The sequence below is a fragment of the Oratosquilla oratoria genome, chromosome 12 (genome assembly GCF_046742065.1).
Source record: "Oratosquilla oratoria isolate Oo_2021 chromosome 12, ASM4674206v1, whole genome shotgun sequence".
Classification (NCBI taxonomy): domain Eukaryota; kingdom Metazoa; phylum Arthropoda; class Malacostraca; order Stomatopoda; family Squillidae; genus Oratosquilla; species Oratosquilla oratoria.
The window spans coordinates 51779606-51799469 of NC_134788.1; the positions used below are offsets into that span (position 1 = coordinate 51779606).

A 19864-nucleotide genomic window follows, 5' to 3' on the forward strand; every position below is an offset into this window, starting at 1 on the left:
TTACAAATATATACATGTTCTTGGATAATAATCATACTGTACAAATACTACTATCACCCCTCTACATGAAACAGGAAGGACAGTGTGTCTCAGGTCTTTGTACAGTAAATTACATGTTTTCTCTTCAATTATCATACAGTATTGATATACATTTATGAAACAGGAATCAGTTGCAGTGTGTCTCAGGACACCATACAGTAAATTACATGTACTGTTCTCTCTTGAATGATTACACAGTATTGATATATAGCAGTCAATGTCTCATAACTCTTGAATGATCATACAGTATTTTGTACAGATGTTCGACAATCCAGCACTACCTGATTTACAAAGGATTACAAAGGCGGAGCATGCCGACAGGAGACCTTTTGGTCCATATCTAGGTCGGATGCAAAAAAAATCATAATAATAAAATAACAATAAAAAAAACTATAATAATGTATGCAACAAACAAAATACATAAATAAATGCATAGGTATAGTTGAATAACAAACAAACAGGTAAACAGTAAATAATAATAAATTGACACATAACTAACAATAAATAAAAATCAAACAGACAAATGATAACAAAGCAAAAACAAATAATATAAAATGAATTATAATCATTACAGCATCTTGCTTAGGTGTTTATCTAAACGAGTCTTAAAGCTTCGAACTGAACTACATTGCACTACCTGTGCAGGAAGTTTATTCCATTCATTAACTACACGGTTGGCAAAGTTGTTTCTACCTACTTCCAAATTGAATCTATTTCCGGATAGTTTGAGACCATTGTTTCTTGTCTGATTCTCATTCAATGTGAAAATTTTGTCACTTTTGATGTTGTCAATTCCCTTTGTTCAATACTATCAAATTTTACTTAGAAGAGTATTTTACCCAGACTTTGGTTCATTCTTACACATTCACGAATGTTGTGTGGAGCCTTGCGCCTGGGCATAACTTTGGAACTGAAGGGTATATCGCCCTTTACGTACTTCAAACTGTTCAGTGTAGGTCTGCCTGCACCAACACGGTTCTTTCCACCACCTATCATCTTCCTTCGGGATGTTGCACACCAATCGTCTTGGTGCTCAAAAGATGTTTTCTTGTTCTTTTCCCAAGGGCATTGGCAGCACCTGAGTATCGTCCAAAACAATGAAGCGCTGAAGCCAAGGCAGTATCAGTCCCTGAGGCAAGTTTCTGCACTTGTTTGGTGAAGGTTTTTACAGATTCCCCAAGAGAATCTTTGTCCTGCATGTACCTTCGTTGAATTGCATGAAATGCCTCGTTCAGTCCATTCAATATCGGATCATTTTCACAGCTGTCACCACCAGAATTTGACGTGTTTGAAGTGGAACTGCGGGTGTCATCCTCCCCTGGTGGATTTTCCTCACAATCCTCCACTGGTGGGTTGTCATGATCGATCTCTTGGTCATTTGGATTCCCAGAACTGGTTTCCATGGGCATGATGGGTTGTGTGACCTTCTCAGGTTCCGTTGGTTTCTGCTGGTGATTAAGTGACACAAACCAATCATCTGGGACATTGGCACAGCCAGTTGCAACTTTGTACAAAAGCATCCTCATTGCTGGATCATTGACAGGAATGAAGTTCCAACAGGACTGGGCATTGTACGTCTTTATAACTAGGTATTGATGCTTGCATGGTCCACCTGTAATGCAAAATGAAAATCGGGATCATTCAAGTATTACTAATGCAGTGAAGGGGAGGGGGTTCTGCTCAGAAGCGTAGATGCATGTACTATCCTGTACATTGTTGGGGGGTTTAAAAATTCCAGATAATTTTGCACATGTGATAATTGAATGGTCCCCTATGATTTTTCCATTAAGAAAACAGACCTGATATTAAAGGGTATAGACTGGGATACTGCCAGGGGGGTATTTGTCTACATGTAGCTCTCCCATTGGCATTTTTGTCAATTGCTAGTGCTATGGTGTCGCAGTGCAATTTTGAAGATGATTTTGCAATAATTTACAGGTGCACATACAGGAAAATACATCCCGTGTACATGTTCCTGTAAGGAGATTAAAGCTGGAAAGGCTAATACATGTACGCTGGATCTTCATTAGCTTAGAAACTGGAGTTATTGCCAGCAGTCAGCTTAGTTAGCTAATCAGTTAAATCTATCATCTGTATCCCATTCAATTGTCTTGGGCAGTCTACTAGTGCCAGCCATAACTCAAATATAAGAAAGTCTCACCTGTCATTCCTATCTTGCAAGAGCACACACCCTGTCCAAGATGTACCACATAGCCCACAGTCTCATCAGTCTCACTGGGTACCATGTAGAGGTCCTCATCAACCTGCTCGATCTCGTCTGGGTTTATTTTACATCCTGCAGCAACACTTGGAAGGAATCTCGACTGCAACACTCTATCCAGTCTGTTGTTGCAGACATCAATAATGCGTCTTTCATAGTAAGCCTCCAGCCTCGTGACAATAAAGTCCACAAGCTGGATCACATTGTATGCTTTGGTGCGCTCAAGAATCTGATCTTTCATGATCCACATGGAAGCTTCAGCATAGTTATTGGTGTTGTTGTTACGGACATTCAGGTCATCACAGTAGCACACAGCCCAGGACGATTTCCTGGCATACACATCCTCCAAGTGTTTTTGAACTTTTTCGTACTTTGCCAAAGTTTCATCATTCTCCATTGCCTCGAATTTGGCCTGAAGTTCATCAACAGAACTGCAATAGACCATGTCTTTCAACAAGGAGAACAAATGGGGTCTATCCTCCTTCCTCACTCCATTTTTGAATTCCCACAGGAAATGCCAGAATGCTTGCAGCAGGTGAAATACACATAGCAGTGGCGTAGCCTCAGGATAGATAGCACTCAGCGCTTGTCTTTCAGAAGTGCTATCATCAGTCATGAATAGTTCTTGCCCTAACTTTGGACCCTGCCTGAAAAAGGCAGAATTATCCAGCAGTGAATTATAGAGGGCGAGTGCTTCAGTTACTGTCTCAGTACTTTCACTGGTTGTGATCAGCACTCCTACAGGAAGTCCACCAGCACAGCTATGGGTGAGCAGCAAAAACACACGACATCCCTGCCTGTCCATATTTCCAGAGGCATCGATGAACACCAATTCACCTGAATGCTTAATAAGTTTATATACACGTTGCATTAATGGTGTCACTATTGCCAGTGCTGCTTGCTTCTTTTCTGGTCCAACGAGTGCGAGTTTGATCCTGTTTTCACCAAGGGTTCCTTCCTCAATTTTCTTCTCCAACTCTTTCAGAACAAATTCTCCCGTGGCTTTGACGTACTCTTTCTTGAAGGCCTGGTAGTACAACCTGAAGAAAAGGCAGAGGATTTTTTAGCACTCAACATAGTCAATTTTTCATAGTAACTAACAGGGTTCAATTTTAGACATTTTTCTTGGTTGCCCACAGGGCAAACAAAGTCGAGGTCCATCTTGCCTTAGCCCATTCTGAGGTTGCCCTCAAATAGCAAGAATGAAGGAATAAGCCAGAAGTATTACTGCCCATTGAGTGTCGCTGCCTGGATGTGAAGTCAGCTTACCTTTAGGACAACTATATAGAGCAAGAAGTTCACTTGTGTCCTCCCCAAGAATATTACTGTGGCCAGCTTTGGAGACTGAAAAAGACTGTGTACAGTCTGTGTGATGCAGCGAGAGTGTGGTACTTGCGTGTCAAGAGTCAGCTACTGTCTCTGTCAGCTGAGGGGTATCCACTCAAATTATCCTTGTTTTCTTTGTATTATGGTGGTGAACTTCATGGTATCATATGTGGATGATTTTCTCTGGATGGGTACTAGGGTGTTCAAGGAGAAGGTTATTGATGTTCTGTATTGGGAGCACAGCATCATCTACCTTCAAATACATAGGTTTGGAAGTGGACACTACTGCCGAAGGTATAACAGTTGGCCAGTATAGTAATGCCAGTCTGCTCACACCACTGAATTTGAGATGTCACAGGTAAGCAGCTAAGTCCAGTAAGTGTCAGAAAATGAGAAGAAGGAATTCTGTGCTTTAATTGGTCAACTGAGCTGGATAACTACACAAACAAGACCAGATATTGCCTTTGATGTGTGTGAACAGAGTGGTCATCCTAAAAATGTTACAGTGGCTGATGCTGTGAGACTCAATAAGATTATCAGCTGAGTTATGGATGACCATTTTTGTTTGTTGTTTATAAAGCTGTCAGTTGTGGAGGACTGTATGATTGGGTGCTTCTCAGATGCTCCTTTTGGGAACCTATCTGATGGGGGTCCCCAGGGAGGATTTGTGATTTTTCCCAAGGATGAGAAAGGAAGAAGATACCTGATTTATTGGCAATAGAGGAAATTGTGCCAAGTGGTGAAATCCACATTGTCTGCTGAGACCTTGACTCTTGTTGAGTGCGCTGAGACAGTTTCCTATCTTGGATGGATTACCAGGAACATTGTCAGAGATGAACTCTTTTTCTAGGGTTGGAACCTTGGAGCAACTTGCCGACTGCCCTACTAGGAGGGGGGGTTTCAGCACAACATTTGCCATCAGCTCTCTCAGGTCAATAGGATTCCTTGGCTTACAATTACTGTAAGTAGCTAAGAAGACGCTCATTCATGAAGTGAAAAAGATTTATTCCATGTCAATAAATTGGTCTTCAGTTTTGTCTTCAGTTAAAAAAAAAAAAAAAAAAAAGAGAGAGGGAGAGAAAAAAGATTGAGCATTGTTGGAATGCTCATTTGTTGTCATTTGTGTGGTTCAGTGAATGGACACCAGGTGTCAGTATTGTTGAGCTATGTGGAGTGCTGGGTCCACAATGTAAAGTAAGAATTGACTAGAGAAAGGACTGGATTGGACCTAACAAATATATTTATGTAAACTTCTACCGAGATACTTTTATTTTGAGAAGGGAATGCACCATGTGTTACTTGACAAAATCATCAGAGGCCATAAAAAACAGCTGCTATCTAAACTAGAGATATTAGGTCGGGATCTAAATAAAGTGCATACACTGCTGATAATGCAGGTGTAAAATATATAAAATACAATAATGTTAATCAAAAAGTGAACATGGCTCATAAGAACCTTACTGCTGCAAGCTTTTTGGCTCATATTTTGTATGCAACTATATTTGCTACAGTTACATTGTAAGTTGATGCTGAAAATATTATGCTCAAAGTGTATGGCATCAGCTCAACTAAAAGAAGAGCACAGTCAAAGGAATTCAGTGAATTTGTAGAGGTTTATATTTGCACTCTGTTGTGACTAGATGGCTATCTCCTTTACCAGCTATTGACAGAATACTTAAGTGCTGGAAAGCCCTACAAGTTATTTCCAGAGCTTAGGTGAAGAGGAGTGCTTGCCCCAATGTACTATGGAAGTGCTTTGGAGATGGAATAAATGCCAGTGAATTGTCAGAGATTCTTCTTTAGTCACACTTTTAAATTGTTCTCAAACACTGCAAGTTGATTCATTTTAGTTTTTACAGTACATCTTTGGTGGCACATTGCTTAAATAATGTAGTATAGGTAAAAAGGTACATAAAAGTATTTTTGACTGTCACTCAACAAACAAGGAAGGGATGCTGGGTTGCCGTGTTGGGAAATAGTGCTATGAGACGAAGGGAGAAGAAGCCAAGTGACACACATACCACCACACTACATCAGAGCTCACCACCACCACTGTACTGTATTTCATTGTGTGCTGTACTTAACTGTAGTTATCCATCACTTAACACTAAACGAACCATTCTAAAGTTATATTAACATTGCACTTGACACTAAACACTTAAACCTACATAAATGTACACTGTGTACTTTCGTAACTTGTCGTCGTCGTCAAAGGTGGCGAAATCTTGTTTTTGTGTCTGGTGTAACTTGTAGTGACTATGAGTAAGATGTAATGGGTAGGCTCATTAAGGATTTTGAAGCAACTGACACATCGTCGGAAGTCTCCCCTCCCCTTTTCCCCCTTATTTTTTTTTATGGATTTTCGTGGCCCGCGGCTGTTTCATTTGTTTTGATGCCATCATAACAAGAAAATTACACAATGCAACCAGCTGCGAAGCGCACACACCCCTGTAAACTGCCGTTGTCATCTGGACTAACCTAAGTCATACATTGGCTACTGAAACGGTAGACGTGGGTGGTAAAGTACTTCATCGCATCGTCGAACAGACGCTGTGACCTCATTATTTTAGTCGCTCTCACCAGCATGTCCAAAGCAAATCGAAGCAGCGCCGTGTAAAAGACACTAGATATATAGAATCCAAAAAATCATAAAGTATGAAAATATTAGATAAGAAATATAAAACTTAGAATAAAAATAGGATTTTTTTTTCTTAGAAAACCTACATACCCGAAACACTGTATTTGCTATCATCAACTCTCTTTCTAGACACATTTCCACCAACTCTCCACTACGATTCTTTCCTGGAACTCCACATTTCCCAACCACTCCATCAATTGGACCATTTCCTACCCTAGCATTAAGGTCTCCCAGTACTATTACATTGACATTTCTCCCTAAATCCTCTATGCACTCATTTAAATCTATCCAAAAGGCCTCCCTTTCTTCTACACTCTTCTCACTGCCAGGCCCATATGCACTTACAAAGACCCACATCTCCTTTCCCAGTTTCACCTTCATCCACATTATCCTTGAGGAAACCTCCTTCCACTCCACTACACGTTTACCTATCTCTTCACTTACTAGAATAGCCACCCCTTCCCTCCCTCGCCCTCTCTTCACTCCTGATAACCTCCCACTTACACTCCCAAACTTACACTCACCCTTCCCTTTCAACTTAGTTTCACTCAAAGCCAACACATCCATCTTTCTTCTCACAAATTTACTACCTATCTCTTCCCTTTTACTCTCATCTGTACCACATCCACGCACATTAAAAGACCCAAACCTTAGGGTGCTGGTCGGAAAACTCCCAGACCCTCTGATGCCTTTACTTTTTCGTTTAGGAATGTCCCCTTGTGGGGTTACAAGGAGAAGGGTGCCTAGTCCCACTCCCCGTCCCTTCTCGCCTCTTACGATCCAAGTGGAAATACTTGGTGGCAGTATTCTTTTCCCCCACCACAAGGAATTCCCCTACAGCAGAAAATTAATACTCAGAGAAATGGTACAGGACAGCAGCAAGGGGTTGGGGGACAGCATAACGGAGAGACAGTCGCAGTATAAAAGTGTCATCATTTCTCTATGAAGAGTTTTCCTCTATCATAGACAAAATGATGTGTGACTCTGGTCCGTAGGGGCGCCCCATATAGACCCTAAAGTATCAACTGCATGCTACTTTGCCACAATAACAAGCAGCCAATACCCCAGAACGGGGGTGGAAAGAAAGTTGGGAGATAGGGTTGATGAAAGAGTATTAGGATGGTTTGGACACATGGAAAGAATGAGTGAAGAAAGACTAGTAAAAGAGGTATGGAAGGCAGATGTGGAGGGAGTGAACATGAGGGGACGTCCTAGGATGAGGTGGACGGATGGGGTGAAAGGGGCTTTGGGGAAGAGGGGAATGTCTGTTAAGGAAGGACGGGAGAGGACAGAAGACGGGGGAATGGAGAATGGTTGTTTATGGATGATGTGATGCATGAGGTGGAATGGGCGGGGGGATGAGGTAGTATGTGTGAGGAAAATTTGACGCAGCCCGAAGGTATTTCTCCCCGTCTCCTTTTATGCATGGGGGGACGGAGAGGGGGGGGTCGCCGATTTAATGAAGCGGCCTTGCTGTGGATGTGCTGTGTCTTGCGACACTGCCTCTGACCCAGGGCAGTGGACAAGGTGCAGGGATGACCCGTCATCCAGGAGGTGCTAAGAAAAGAGGGAGGGTGGAGGGGTGTGGAGTGTATTCAGTGTATTCAGGGATGGAATGGGTGGGAATGATTTTATGCCTTTTCCTTTTTGGCTACCTCCCTTGTAAGGGGGGAAAAGCCTTGGTATATGTATGTACATATCCGCCCTGATGTACTTGTAAGGTACTTGGATTTATTGTCGACGATCCCATTCCTTCGGGTGCTTCTGGGTCGGTCCTTACAAGGTAAAACGAATACTGTAAGGTACGTTGAGCACCCCCCTCTGCGCACCTCCACCATGACGTCATAGGAAATCCAGAGGGGGAGAGTGAGAGGTAAAAGAAAATGTAAACTTTAAAGAAAACCATCTGTATGTATGGTAGACTTTAAAATTACACTATGATGTTCACATAATACTGAAATTACTCCGTATCACTTTCTTATCCTCAAGTTATCAGTATCTGAGATATGACCGCCAGAAAAGTTAAAAAAAATGTTTTCCATGCTTTTACATTAGGTGGATTATATTGATATGACGAGTTATTACATGGGATGACATGTCAAGCGTGGATTTTATATGTAGACCTTTATCTCCACCAAGCTCAGTTATGTTTTAACCGGATTCTTTAGTCTGTTTATTTGCAATTGAATGAAAAATTCAGGAAATGTTGCTAATAAATAGTTACTTTAAAAATGACGGCTGCAGACATATCCAGATGACCGAGTATTGCGTGTGCCACATAATGCAATCCATTTCTTTCTAAGTTCTTTATCTTTGGGTAGTGAAAAGAAATGTATATTTTTATCACCTTTCAGTCTAACGGCATTGCACTTCTGCACTCTACAAACTGTTGGCATTTTTATGTCATTTGTCTGCCTTAGCTACCCCTTTAATCAGAAGATGGAGCTTCGCTCCACACACTGGTGTGTGAGTGACTGACAGCTCTCGACCCGCGGAACCCTGGTCTCGATATTTCCGTTGACGTCATCATCTACCTGCGCAGTGGAGAGGTTTTCTGGCTCTCCCCCCCCCCCCGCCAACGTACCTTATAGTATTCGTTTTACCTTGGGTCCTTACACCTCGGAACACTCGAAGCAGCAGCACGGTCCCTTCCGTTCTAGTTTCCCTCCCTTCATAACTTCTAATACTAGCCCCTTACCACCGTTCGGGGTGAGTCTCTCTCGCGTTCGCATTCGCACCTCCACACACATGCGGTCCTTCCTTGGTACTGACGGTGGTGGGCAGCTACCGGTGAAGTTACGGGTTTTATCGGTAACAACCTTGACGGTAGCTTACCGGCAAAAATTCTGCTATCGTTAAGGCTCCGTTAACCGATAACTCGATAAGCTATACCATGACACTCAGAGAGCGGTAAGCACGTCTCGACTTGGTGGTACTGAGTGACGGTACTGACGGGCCCGCTGTCCCGCTAATTTTACCGGTTCAACTTTTACCATTAAGCAAGTATGTACCGCTAAGGTCTCGGTAATTTTTTTACCATTAAAACCGTTTTTTTTAGGCACTTTTGTTAATTTCTCAATAGAATTAATGTTATATCTGTGATCAGCATACGAAATTATATAAATTGTGAAAGTTTCATAAAAAATTCCGCGTGTCGCCAAACGAAAACCCATCATGTGTGTGTGTGTATATATATATATATACATATATATGTATATATACATATATATATATATATGCTTAAGTGATGAAAATGCCAATATGCTTCTGTTTCTAAATAAGAATATGAATTAATTTGTATGAAAAGATAATTGAGGAAATAAATAAAAAACATGCTGACAATGAAATCTAATATATCCTTGAGTATTCACCTTGGTCTTTGGATCACGTGCTGGGCTAATTTGTATGAAATAAGTATTAAAACAAGGGAGCATTAAAAACAGTTTTTAGGAAAACATTTATTACAAATTAGTCAGGTTGTTAATTTTTAAGAAAACATTTATTACAAATTAGCCAAAGCTCATTATATGTGTGTGTGTATTAACAAAACTCCCACTCCCACATGCACCCTCCAAACATGAACCCATGCATGCAGACAGACGCGGACGAAAGTTTATACACCACTTCCACCCTCAGACACCTTCCATTCACTCACTCGTGCGGTAGATTGCATACTATAGTAGCACCAATTAAAGTATGACTTTTTTCTTTTACAATGACATAACAATAAAAATAATATGCAAGATAGAACCAGAGATATAGCTTATTAAAGGACAAAAACATCGATTTTTCGAACGACTCGAACTTGGGACGTCACTACTACCTCACGAGTCTTTTACCGGTAAACTGCCGGTAATTTCGGTAACGCTATTGTTGTTCACCGGTAATTTCGGTAACGCTATTGTTGTTCACCGGTAATTCCGGTATTGAAATTAGCGGTATTTGCCCAGCACTACTGTCGACCCACGCCGATGCGCGGGCACTCCCCCCTCTGGGGGTACCAACGCTTGCGCCCTCTGATCCCCCCTACCCCCGCCCGCGATTTTTTTTTGTTTTTTTTTCCACGAGACTTGCGGACCTCAAGATTAACTCGATTGCATACAGCCAATCAGAGCGCACCTGACTCTCAGACGTCTGTCAGACGTGCGATGTTGTCATAATACCCGCATTATAAAAAATAAAGTCACTGCTCTCTATCGCCGTTCTCTTTCACCCGTGAATTTTTATAACCATAGAAAATATGATTAAGCCAGTTTAGAGAGTATGGGGGTCACGCAGGCACGACTACAACAAATATAATCAAGAAGCCTAATATATATCGGCATCCTCGCGTACCCACTTGCAATCCTCATGACGCCTACGTTCGTTCGGGACTTTTCGTACTTTGGCTGCTCGTGCCAAACGTATTTCTACAACACACATAAAAATGTATAAATAGCGTGATATATCGTGAGACTTGCACAAGGCATCCAGTGTCTGCAGAGGCCCAAGCTATTGGGGGGAGGGGGGTACAAGGAATCTGGTGTCTGCAGAGTCCCAAGCTATTGCAGAGTCCCAAGCTATTATGGGGAGGGGGGCTCCAAGGCAACCAGTTTTTGCAGAGGCTCAAGCTATGGGGAGGGGGGTTCAAGGCATCCAGTGTCTGCAGAGGCCCAAGTTATTGGGGGGGGGGGGGTTACAAGGCATCCAGCGTCTGCAGAGAGGCCCAAGGCATTGGGGGTACAAGGCATCCAGTGTCTGCAGAGGTCAACCTATTTGGGGGAGGGATCCTTCTCAGCTAATTTTGACCAAACTTGTTTTGATTTTGAACAAACTTGTTTCAAAGACAGCAATACACAGTCAACCTCACCCAAGTCAAACCTGCATAAGATGAATTTCATCCAAGTTGAAGGAAATTCAGGCAGGTTTCATACTTTTTCTGTTGACATGGTTGAATGATCATGTTTCTGTTGAATTATCAAGTCGAAGAAAATTTTCTGGTCCCAACAGATTTGACTTAGGCGAGGTTGACCGTGTATACATGGTAGCAGTCAGCCATAGCCAGAATATTGATTCTGAGTGTCATCCATGCAATCAAGCATTGGCTCCAATTAATATCCAATTGCATCAATTGATGAAATAACCAACCCAACAATCTATTTCAAACACAAAAACAAATTGCATTTTTATTCCTTTTTGGCTACCTCCCTTGTAAGGGGGAAAAAGCCTTGGTATATGTATGTATGCATTTTCATTCAGATTATACAAAGATAGAAATGATACTTACAAATATATACATGTTCTTGGATAATCATACTGTACAAATACTACTATCACCCCTCTACATGAAACAGGAAGGACAGTGTGTCTCAGGTCTTTGTACAGTAAATTACATGTTTTCTCTTCAATTATCATACAGTATTGATATACATTTATGAAACAGGAATCAGTTGCAGTGTGTCTCAGGACACCATACAGTAAATTACATGTACTGTTCTCTCTTGAATGATCACACAGTATTGATATATAGCAGTCAATGTCTCATAACTCTTGAATGATCATACAGTATTTTGTACAGATGTTCGACAATCCAGCACTACCTGATTTACAAAGGATTACAAAGGTGGAGCATGCTGACAGGAGACCTTTTGGTCCATATCTAGGTCGGATGCAAAAAAAAAAATCATAATAATAAAATAACAATAAAAAAAAACTATAATAATGTATGCAACAAACAAAATACATAAATAAATGCATAGGTATAGTTGAATAACAAACAAACAGGTAAACAGTAAATAATAATAAATTGACACATAACTAACAATAAATGAAAATCAAACAGACAAATGATAACAAAGCAAAAACAAATAATATAAAATGAATTATAATCATTACAGCATCTTGCTTAGGTGTTTATCTAAACGAGTCTTAAAGCTTCGAACTGAACTACATTGCACTACCTGTGCAGGAAGTTTATTCCATTCATTAACTACACGGTTGGCAAAGTTGTTTCTACCTACTTCCAAATTGAATCTATTTCCGGATAGTTTGAGACCATTGTTTCTTGTCTGATTCTCATTCAATGTGAAAATTTTGTCACTTTTGATGTTGTCAATTCCCTTTGTTCAATACTATCAAATTTTACTTAGAAGAGTATTTTACCCAGACTTTGGTTCATTCTTACACATTCACGAATGTTGTGTGGAGCCTTGCGCCTGGGCATAACTTTGGAACTGAAGGGTATATCGCCCTTTACGTACTTCAAACTGTTCAGTGTAGGTCTGCCTGCACCAACACGGTTCTTTCCACCACCTATCATCTTCCTTCGGGATGTTGCACACCAATCGTCTTGGTGCTCAAAAGATGTTTTCTTGTTCTTTTCCCAAGGGCATTGGCAGCACCTGAGTATCGTCCAAAACAATGAAGCGCTGAAGCCAAGGCAGTATCAGTCCCTGAGGCAAGTTTCTGCACTTGTTTGGTGAAGGTTTTTACAGATTCCCCAAGAGAATCTTTGTCCTGCATGTACCTTCGTTGAATTGCATGAAATGCCTCGTTCAGTCCATTCAATATCGGATCATTTTCACAGCTGTCACCACCAGAATTTGACGTGTTTGAAGTGGAACTGCGGGTGTCATCCTCCCCTGGTGGATTTTCCTCACAATCCTCCACTGGTGGGTTGTCATGATCGATCTCTTGGTCATTTGGATTCCCAGAACTGGTTTCCATGGGCATGATGGGTTGTGTGACCTTCTCAGGTTCCGTTGGTTTCTGCTGATGATTAAGTGACACAAACCAATCATCTGGGACATTGGCACAGCCAGTTGCAACTTTGTACAAAAGCATCCTCATTGCTGGATCATTGACAGGAATGAAGTTCCAACAGGACTGAGCATTGTACGTCTTTATAACTAGGTACTGATGCTTGCATGGTCCACCTGTAATGCAAAATGAAAATATAAGAGATTTTGTTTAATATTCATTGTCAAGGTGTAGGTGTCGGGATCATTCAAGTATTACTAATGCAGTGAAGGGGAGGGGGTTCTGCTCAGAAGCGTAGATGCATGTACTATCCTGTACATTGTTGGGGGGGGATTAAAAATTCCAGATAATTTTGCACATGTGATAATTGAATGGTCCCCTATGATTTTTCCATTAAGAAAACAGACCTGATATTAAAGGGTATAGACTGGGATACTGCCAGGGGGGTATTTGTCTACATGTAGCTCTCCCATTGGCATTTTTGTCAATTGCTAGTGCTATGGTGTCGCAGTGCAATTTTGAAGATGATTTTGCAATAATTTACAGGTGCACATACAGGAAAATACATCCCGTGTACATGTTCCTGTAAGGAGATTAAAGCTGGAAAGGCTAATACATGTACGCTGGATCTTCATTAGCTTAGAAACTGGAGTTATTGCCAGCAGTCAGCTTAGTTAGCTAATCAGTTAAATCTATCATCTGTATCCCATTCAATTGTCTTGGGCAGTCTACTAGTGCCAGCCATAACTCAAATATAAGAAAGTCTCACCTGTCATTCCTATCTTGCAAGAGCACACACCCTGTCCAAGATGTACCACATAGCCCACAGTCTCATCAGTCTCACTGGGTACCATGTAGAGGTCCTCATCAACCTGCTCGATCTCGTCTGGGTTTATTTTACATCCTGCAGCAACACTTGGAAGGAATCTCGACTGCAACACTCTATCCAGTCTGTTGTTGCAGACATCAATAATGCGTCTTTCATAGTAAGCCTCCAGCCTCGTGACAATAAAGTCCACAAGCTGGATCACATTGTATGCTTTGGTGCGCTCAAGAATCTGATCTTTCATGATCCACATGGAAGCTTCAGCATAGTTATTGGTGTTGTTGTTACGGACATTCAGGTCATCACAGTAGCACACAGCCCAGGACGATTTCCTGGCATACACATCCTCCAAGTGTTTTTGAACTTTTTCGTACTTTGCCAAAGTTTCATCATTCTCCATTGCCTCGAATTTGGCCTGAAGTTCATCAACAGAACTGCAATAGACCATGTCTTTCAACAAGGAGAACAAATGGGGTCTATCCTCCTTCCTCACTCCATTTTTGAATTCCCACAGGAAACGCCAGAATGCTTGCAGCAGGTGACATACACATAGCAGTAGCGTAGCCTCAGGATAGATAGCACTCAGCGCTTGTCTTTCAGAAGTGCTATCATCAGTCATGAATAGTTCTGGCCCTAACTTTGGACCCCGCCCGAAAAAGGCAGAATTATCCAGCAGTGAATTATAGAGGGCGAGCGCTTCAGTTACTGTCTCAGTACTTTCACTGGTTGTGATCAGCACTCCTAGAGGAAGTCCACCAGCACAGCTATGGGTGAGCAGCAAAAATACACGACATCCCTGCCTGTCCATATTTCCAGAGGCATAGATGAACACCAATTCACCTGAATGCTTAATAAGTTTATGTACACGTTGCATTAATGGTGTCACTATTGCCAGTGCTGCTTGCTTCTTTTCTGGTCCAACGAGTGCGAGTTTGATCCTGTTTTCACCAAGGGTTCCTTCCTCGATTTTCTTCTCCAACTCTTTCATAACAAATTCTCCCGTGGCTTTGACGTACTCTTTCTTGAAGGCCTGGTAGTACAACCTGAAGAAAAGGCAGGGGATTTTTTAGCACTCAACATAGTCAATTTCTCATAGTAACTAACAGGGTTCAATTTTAGACATTTTTCTTGGTTGCCCACAGGGCAAACAAAGTCGAGGTCCATCTTGCCTTAGCCCATTCTGAGGTTGCCCTCAAATAGCAAGAATGAAGGAATAAGCCAGAAGTATTACTGCCCATTGGGCAAGTTTAGGACACATTTTCAGACATTCTGCTTGCCCACAAGGTTTTTATGTTACCTCGGGGAAGCAAAAACCTGCAAAAATCAAACCCTGACTAAGTGCATTACTCCTGGTACTGAGGATAATCCAACAGATGCTTACGTGAATTCAGTGAAGATACCTTGTTCCAAGAGGGTGTAGAATGCCATATTTTTCTTATGTATTGGAAGCTATTTGATACCATACCAGAAATATCAGTGTTAGACAGATTATTTATTTCCCTTGGATTTACAAATGTATTACCTATTCAATGTCAGTTTCAATTTACCACTGCATTACAAGACCATTTCAATGAAAAAAGATCAGTTACAGTTTTGCAATATAATGTGCCAAGCATGATTCTTCGTTCCATCCTTCCCAAAGTAGGCAGAAGATGAAAGTCACGCACTTGCACTTGAGGAAACACACCGTATCAAACACTTAAAAAATATACAGAACTCACCTGTAACAGTACTGCAAATCTGGTGTTATGGCTCTATCAGCGCAGACAAAAATGTAATTATCCCCATGCTCTAGTTGAAGATCATACTTGTGCAGTTCGAGTGCTTTTGAAGGAGTGTAGCCCTTGCTGAATAGGTCCAGGAACTTCTGCTTCACCTCTTCACTCACATCTCTATGCTTCAATGCGTCTGCAGCTCGAATAGGGTGATTATGGGTGCACTTCAATTTCACAACCATGGGATGATCAGGCATGTGGGGATCCCCTGACCTATGAACAAAGAAAAGAAAAATGACACAAGCTGCAGAATACTGTAAGCATCTGATTGTCTTTGCACCGTATGCACTTCCAGGCATGCAAACACTTCAAGACTGAAGCCATTCAGTGTTGTACTGTCAGTACCTCTTGCTCTTTCCTTGCCTGAAACAGCCAACAACACTGTGCCTGAATGTCTCTTTGGCCTCAGCCATGGCCATGGGTTATGTACAAAGAAATATATCTCACTCATTTTTTAGAAATTTATAAAATAAATTCCAAAGGTTTTGGTTAAAAAATTAATATGAGAAGTTGCACAATACATGATATACTCAGAATGAGAAAAAGATTCAACACTAAGTACCTGCACTTCCTTTTTATCCCATCAGATTTTTCGAAGGTACTGACTTTAACAACGATACTCAGACCTGCTGGACAATTGGTGTTCTTTGACCCCCGGTGGCAATCAGATGTTGCAGTCCTTGGCTTTGTATTGTGTTGGCAGCGAAAATCAGTCTGAAGAAGAAAACAATGAAGTTCATTTTTAGTACTTAGAATTAAAATCTGGCAAGACCATGAACGCATCAGACACATATGGCAGAGATTAAATAACACGTTCACATTCATCAAATAAATAAAGTGACGAGACGAGAGGGCAAGCTGTAAAGCGTTGCTGGGAGTCGTAGCCTCTGAAATAATAATAGGCGACTCAAATGTAAGCAATGCAGGGCATGGCATATGTCATTGACTGAATGTTCAAAGTCTGGAAATGTTTGAATAAGTACACCGCAGCATTTTCTTTTTACCTTGGAAATTTGGCCATCTGTTCGTCGAACTAGGAATCACAAATTTTAGGAAAGTGCTTCACCTGGCAGTGACAGCTGCTGCACAGTACAATAATTGTTATAGTGCTTCTTTTTACTTAACTGAATGTCAATATGGACCAAAATTCAGGGTATACACACCTTGTAAGCAACCTTTACACCAGAACAGTTATAAGATCTTTCCACTCGAAAAGTCATGAGAGAAGATTTCTGCATGGATTCCAACCACTGTTTGGCCCCTTCTTTAGTCGAAACGGACAATCTCAGAGTAACGTTCACTTCTTTCCCAACAATTTCTACTTTACAAATGTGATGCTCATAGCTCTCAGGCAATAATCCCTGTAGTGAAAAAGAAAATCATAAGATTAAAGAACCTGAACCAGGAAATATACCGGGAATTTTAATGTGCAATTGGCACTTCATCATCATTTCTTAGTAAAGTAGCCTGCAGCGTGCTTTTATCGGAGTATTTCAAATATCTTTGGATCAAAATTTATTGGTATCTTAATTTTGTGTATTTGGAATTTTCTGAAAAATGACCACCAAAAAATTCCCAACAGTTGTTCAGTAAATTTCTATGCATTACATCAATAAATGACGTCATCTGATGTACGTCTTGCATGACTGGAATTACTGAAAGAGATTTATGATTCCTTAATTAAAATTTCAGAATTATTTGAATTAAAATCTTCTAACCATCATAGCATCAGCTAGACTATGGCAGAAAAACCAGCACTCTATTATGGCACAGCCTCTAGTAGGCCTAGTAAGCACTATTACTTAGGGGGGGCTTAGTGTATGATCGAGGAAAAGACCATCGATACGGTATAGACTCTAGACCAGGGGTTCTCATTAGGGGTGAAATTCACCCCAGGGCGGAATTATGGGTTTTCTAGGGGTGAATTGTGACCTCAGTAAGTTTACGGTGTGAGGAAAGCAAATATAGGCTCTGGCCTATCTGTCTGGACGTCACCTGGGCTGGAATTACACCTGTGCTGACCCAGGTTAATCTTAGGATTAGAAAAGTGTTACGCTGTGCGATAATACCTGCATATGATTTAGAATGCACCTTTTGAAACAGGCAATCTTGGAAAGGAGGGGGGAATGACATTCTGGCAAATGGTGAAAGGGGTGCATGAGCCAAGCAAGGCTGAGAACCCCTGCTCTAGACTGCTTCAACAAATTAGTTTTTTTTTTCCCAAGATTTGTCCAGTTCTTTCCACTGTTTCGGGTCAAAATGTTCTATGTGTTTTACTTCTTCTTTTCAAACTTACCGCTAACCTAAGTTGTAGTTTAGAATCAATAACAGGGCGATCACAATGTGAACACAATCGAAAGTTATTAGGCACTGCCATTTTCAATGTTTTGAATCTCAAGTTGAGTGAACGGACGGTCTCACTAATTGCCGAACAAACCGAAAGAAAAAAAAAAAAAAACGAGAAAAGCCGAACAAAACCCAAACAAGGACGGGTTTTGCTCAAATGCACACTTCTATATATGTATGGTTGTATTATTTTAACTATTTTCTTTAAGATATGTGATTTCCATGTAATATAATCATAGAACTTACGTTTTTAGCCTCTGCAATTTTACCGACCCCGGCTACGACTCGTCCAGCCCGCCGTCTATGATTACTTGTGGTATGGATCAAACTACACGCTTTTAAGTTTCTTACTGTTGCGTTATTAGTGTAATAGACTGCATATAGTTGAATTATTTAAACTCTTTTCTTTAAAATGTGTGATTTTCGTGTAATTTGACCAAAGAGAAGTTATGTTTTAGCCTCTGCAGTATGACCGACCACAGCTACATATACCGTAACAAATCAGCATATGGTTGCATTATTTGAACTATTTTCTTTAAAAGGTGTGATTTTCATGTAATTTGATCAAAGAGAAGTAACGTTTTTATCCTCCGCAAAATTACCGACCCCAGCTACGATTCGTGGTTACAAATTTACCGCTAGCCTGCCATCTATGTTCTGCGAATGCAGATCATCACTGAGCGTTAGCGTTGCCAGATTGGCGTTTTAATGCCAAATTTTGTATTTTTGGAATGTTTTTACTGTGTTTGGCAGGGAAATTTGTTGGGTGGCATTTTTGGGAATTTGGCATTTGTGGGGGGGGGGGTTAAATACCCGGTCGTGATTAGAGATCATTCATTTACTTGTATCAAGAATTAAATGGTGATGTATATGAATGATATAAATTTATCTTGGTTATATCATGTGGGAAATGTTGTAAAGATTTTGTGCCTAGCCAAAGGCTGTTTCAGTTCTTCTTTAGTGAAAATATCTATGAAATGAGTAGTATACCAAACATTTCTAAATCTGATGATGCTTTTGATTATATTTAGACACAATAGAAAAGTCACAAATGTATTTTTTATCTATGCATGTCAGAGTCTCTAGGAGGTTGTTTAATAAACTGGTTTAATTTATTGTAGAGGATACCAAAAAGTTTACTTAGGAACTTAAACGTAATGTATGGAGTAATCAGCGGCGGCTGTCACAATTTTCGGATTGTGACACACGGCTCGCTATCATCCCTTCTCATTTTCTTTCGTCCTCTTTCAAAACCCCAGCTACCAAACACTTTCGCTCATGAGCCTAGCCGACGCGGGTTCCATAGTCTCTCGTATCCTTTCAGCTATTTTTCGGACAGCAATTCCCTCCCCTCTTGGGAATTACTGGAATTCTTAAGACCCCTAGTACCTATTTCTTGATATTTTTCCTTCTCCTTATCCTCATTACCTGTTGTACCAATTTGGCAATCAATTACAGTGCCTTAACGAAGTTGAGAGAGACTTCTAATTATTTAGGGAAACCTCACACCTCCCTTTAGATTCATGTGTTTCCGTAGGCCTATGTGCAATTCACGAATGTTGATATTAAGTGTGGGATTCCACAAATTCTCAAGTTTACTGTTTCTTATTGCATTTGTAAGTTGCTACTCCATGATCAGACTGAGAGTTTTTTCAGTCAAGTGTTCCCATACGACCTAGGCCTAACGGTTTTTTCTCGGCCAAGGAACAATGCGTCCTTGTCCCATCTCACCGCGGCTTCGCGCGAGCACCCCCCCCCTGCGCGCTGCCACATATTGTTTAAGCTAGGCAATTAGAGTAATTATGAGAGCAGTAGAGCTTGTGTCAGGATTGGAAATGGAGAGAGTGAGTGGTTCGAGGTAAAGGTGGGACTTCGTCAAGGATGCGTTATGTCGCCCTGGCTGTTCAACTTATACATGGATGGGGTGGTGCGAGAAGTGAATGCAAGGGTAGTGG

General features: G+C 41.0%; 1 protein-coding gene across 1 annotated transcript; it reads right to left on the bottom strand.

The window, feature by feature from the left end:
* Positions 1–11978: 11978 nt before the first annotated feature.
* LOC143030765 (uncharacterized) lies at positions 11979–17970 on the bottom strand. Its single transcript, XM_076193973.1, has 6 exons — positions 17860–17970; positions 16727–16924; positions 16126–16277; positions 15510–15776; positions 13732–14831; positions 11979–13138 (listed from the first exon to the last, which is right to left on the bottom strand). The coding sequence occupies exons 1-6, from the start codon at positions 17938–17940 to the stop codon at positions 12519–12521; spliced, it is 2418 nt and encodes an 805-aa protein (XP_076050088.1). The 5' UTR covers positions 17941–17970; the 3' UTR covers positions 11979–12518.
* Positions 17971–19864: the final 1894 nt, after the last annotated feature.

What these genes read in the sequence shown, in the direction of transcription:
- LOC143030765 (XM_076193973.1), bottom strand. Translation starts at nt 17,940, where the DNA reads ATGGCAGTGCCTAATAACTTTCGATTGTGTTCACATTGTGATCGCCCT. An exon ending in GTGTAAAGGTTGCTTACAAG is followed by an intron (nt 16,278 to 16,726) that starts GTGTGTATACCC and finishes TTTCTTCTTCAG; the next exon opens with ACTGATTTTCGCTGCCAACA. An exon ending in GATTTGCAGTACTGTTACAG is followed by an intron (nt 14,832 to 15,509) that starts GTGAGTTCTGTA and finishes CCTTTTCTTCAG; the next exon opens with GTTGTACTACCAGGCCTTCA.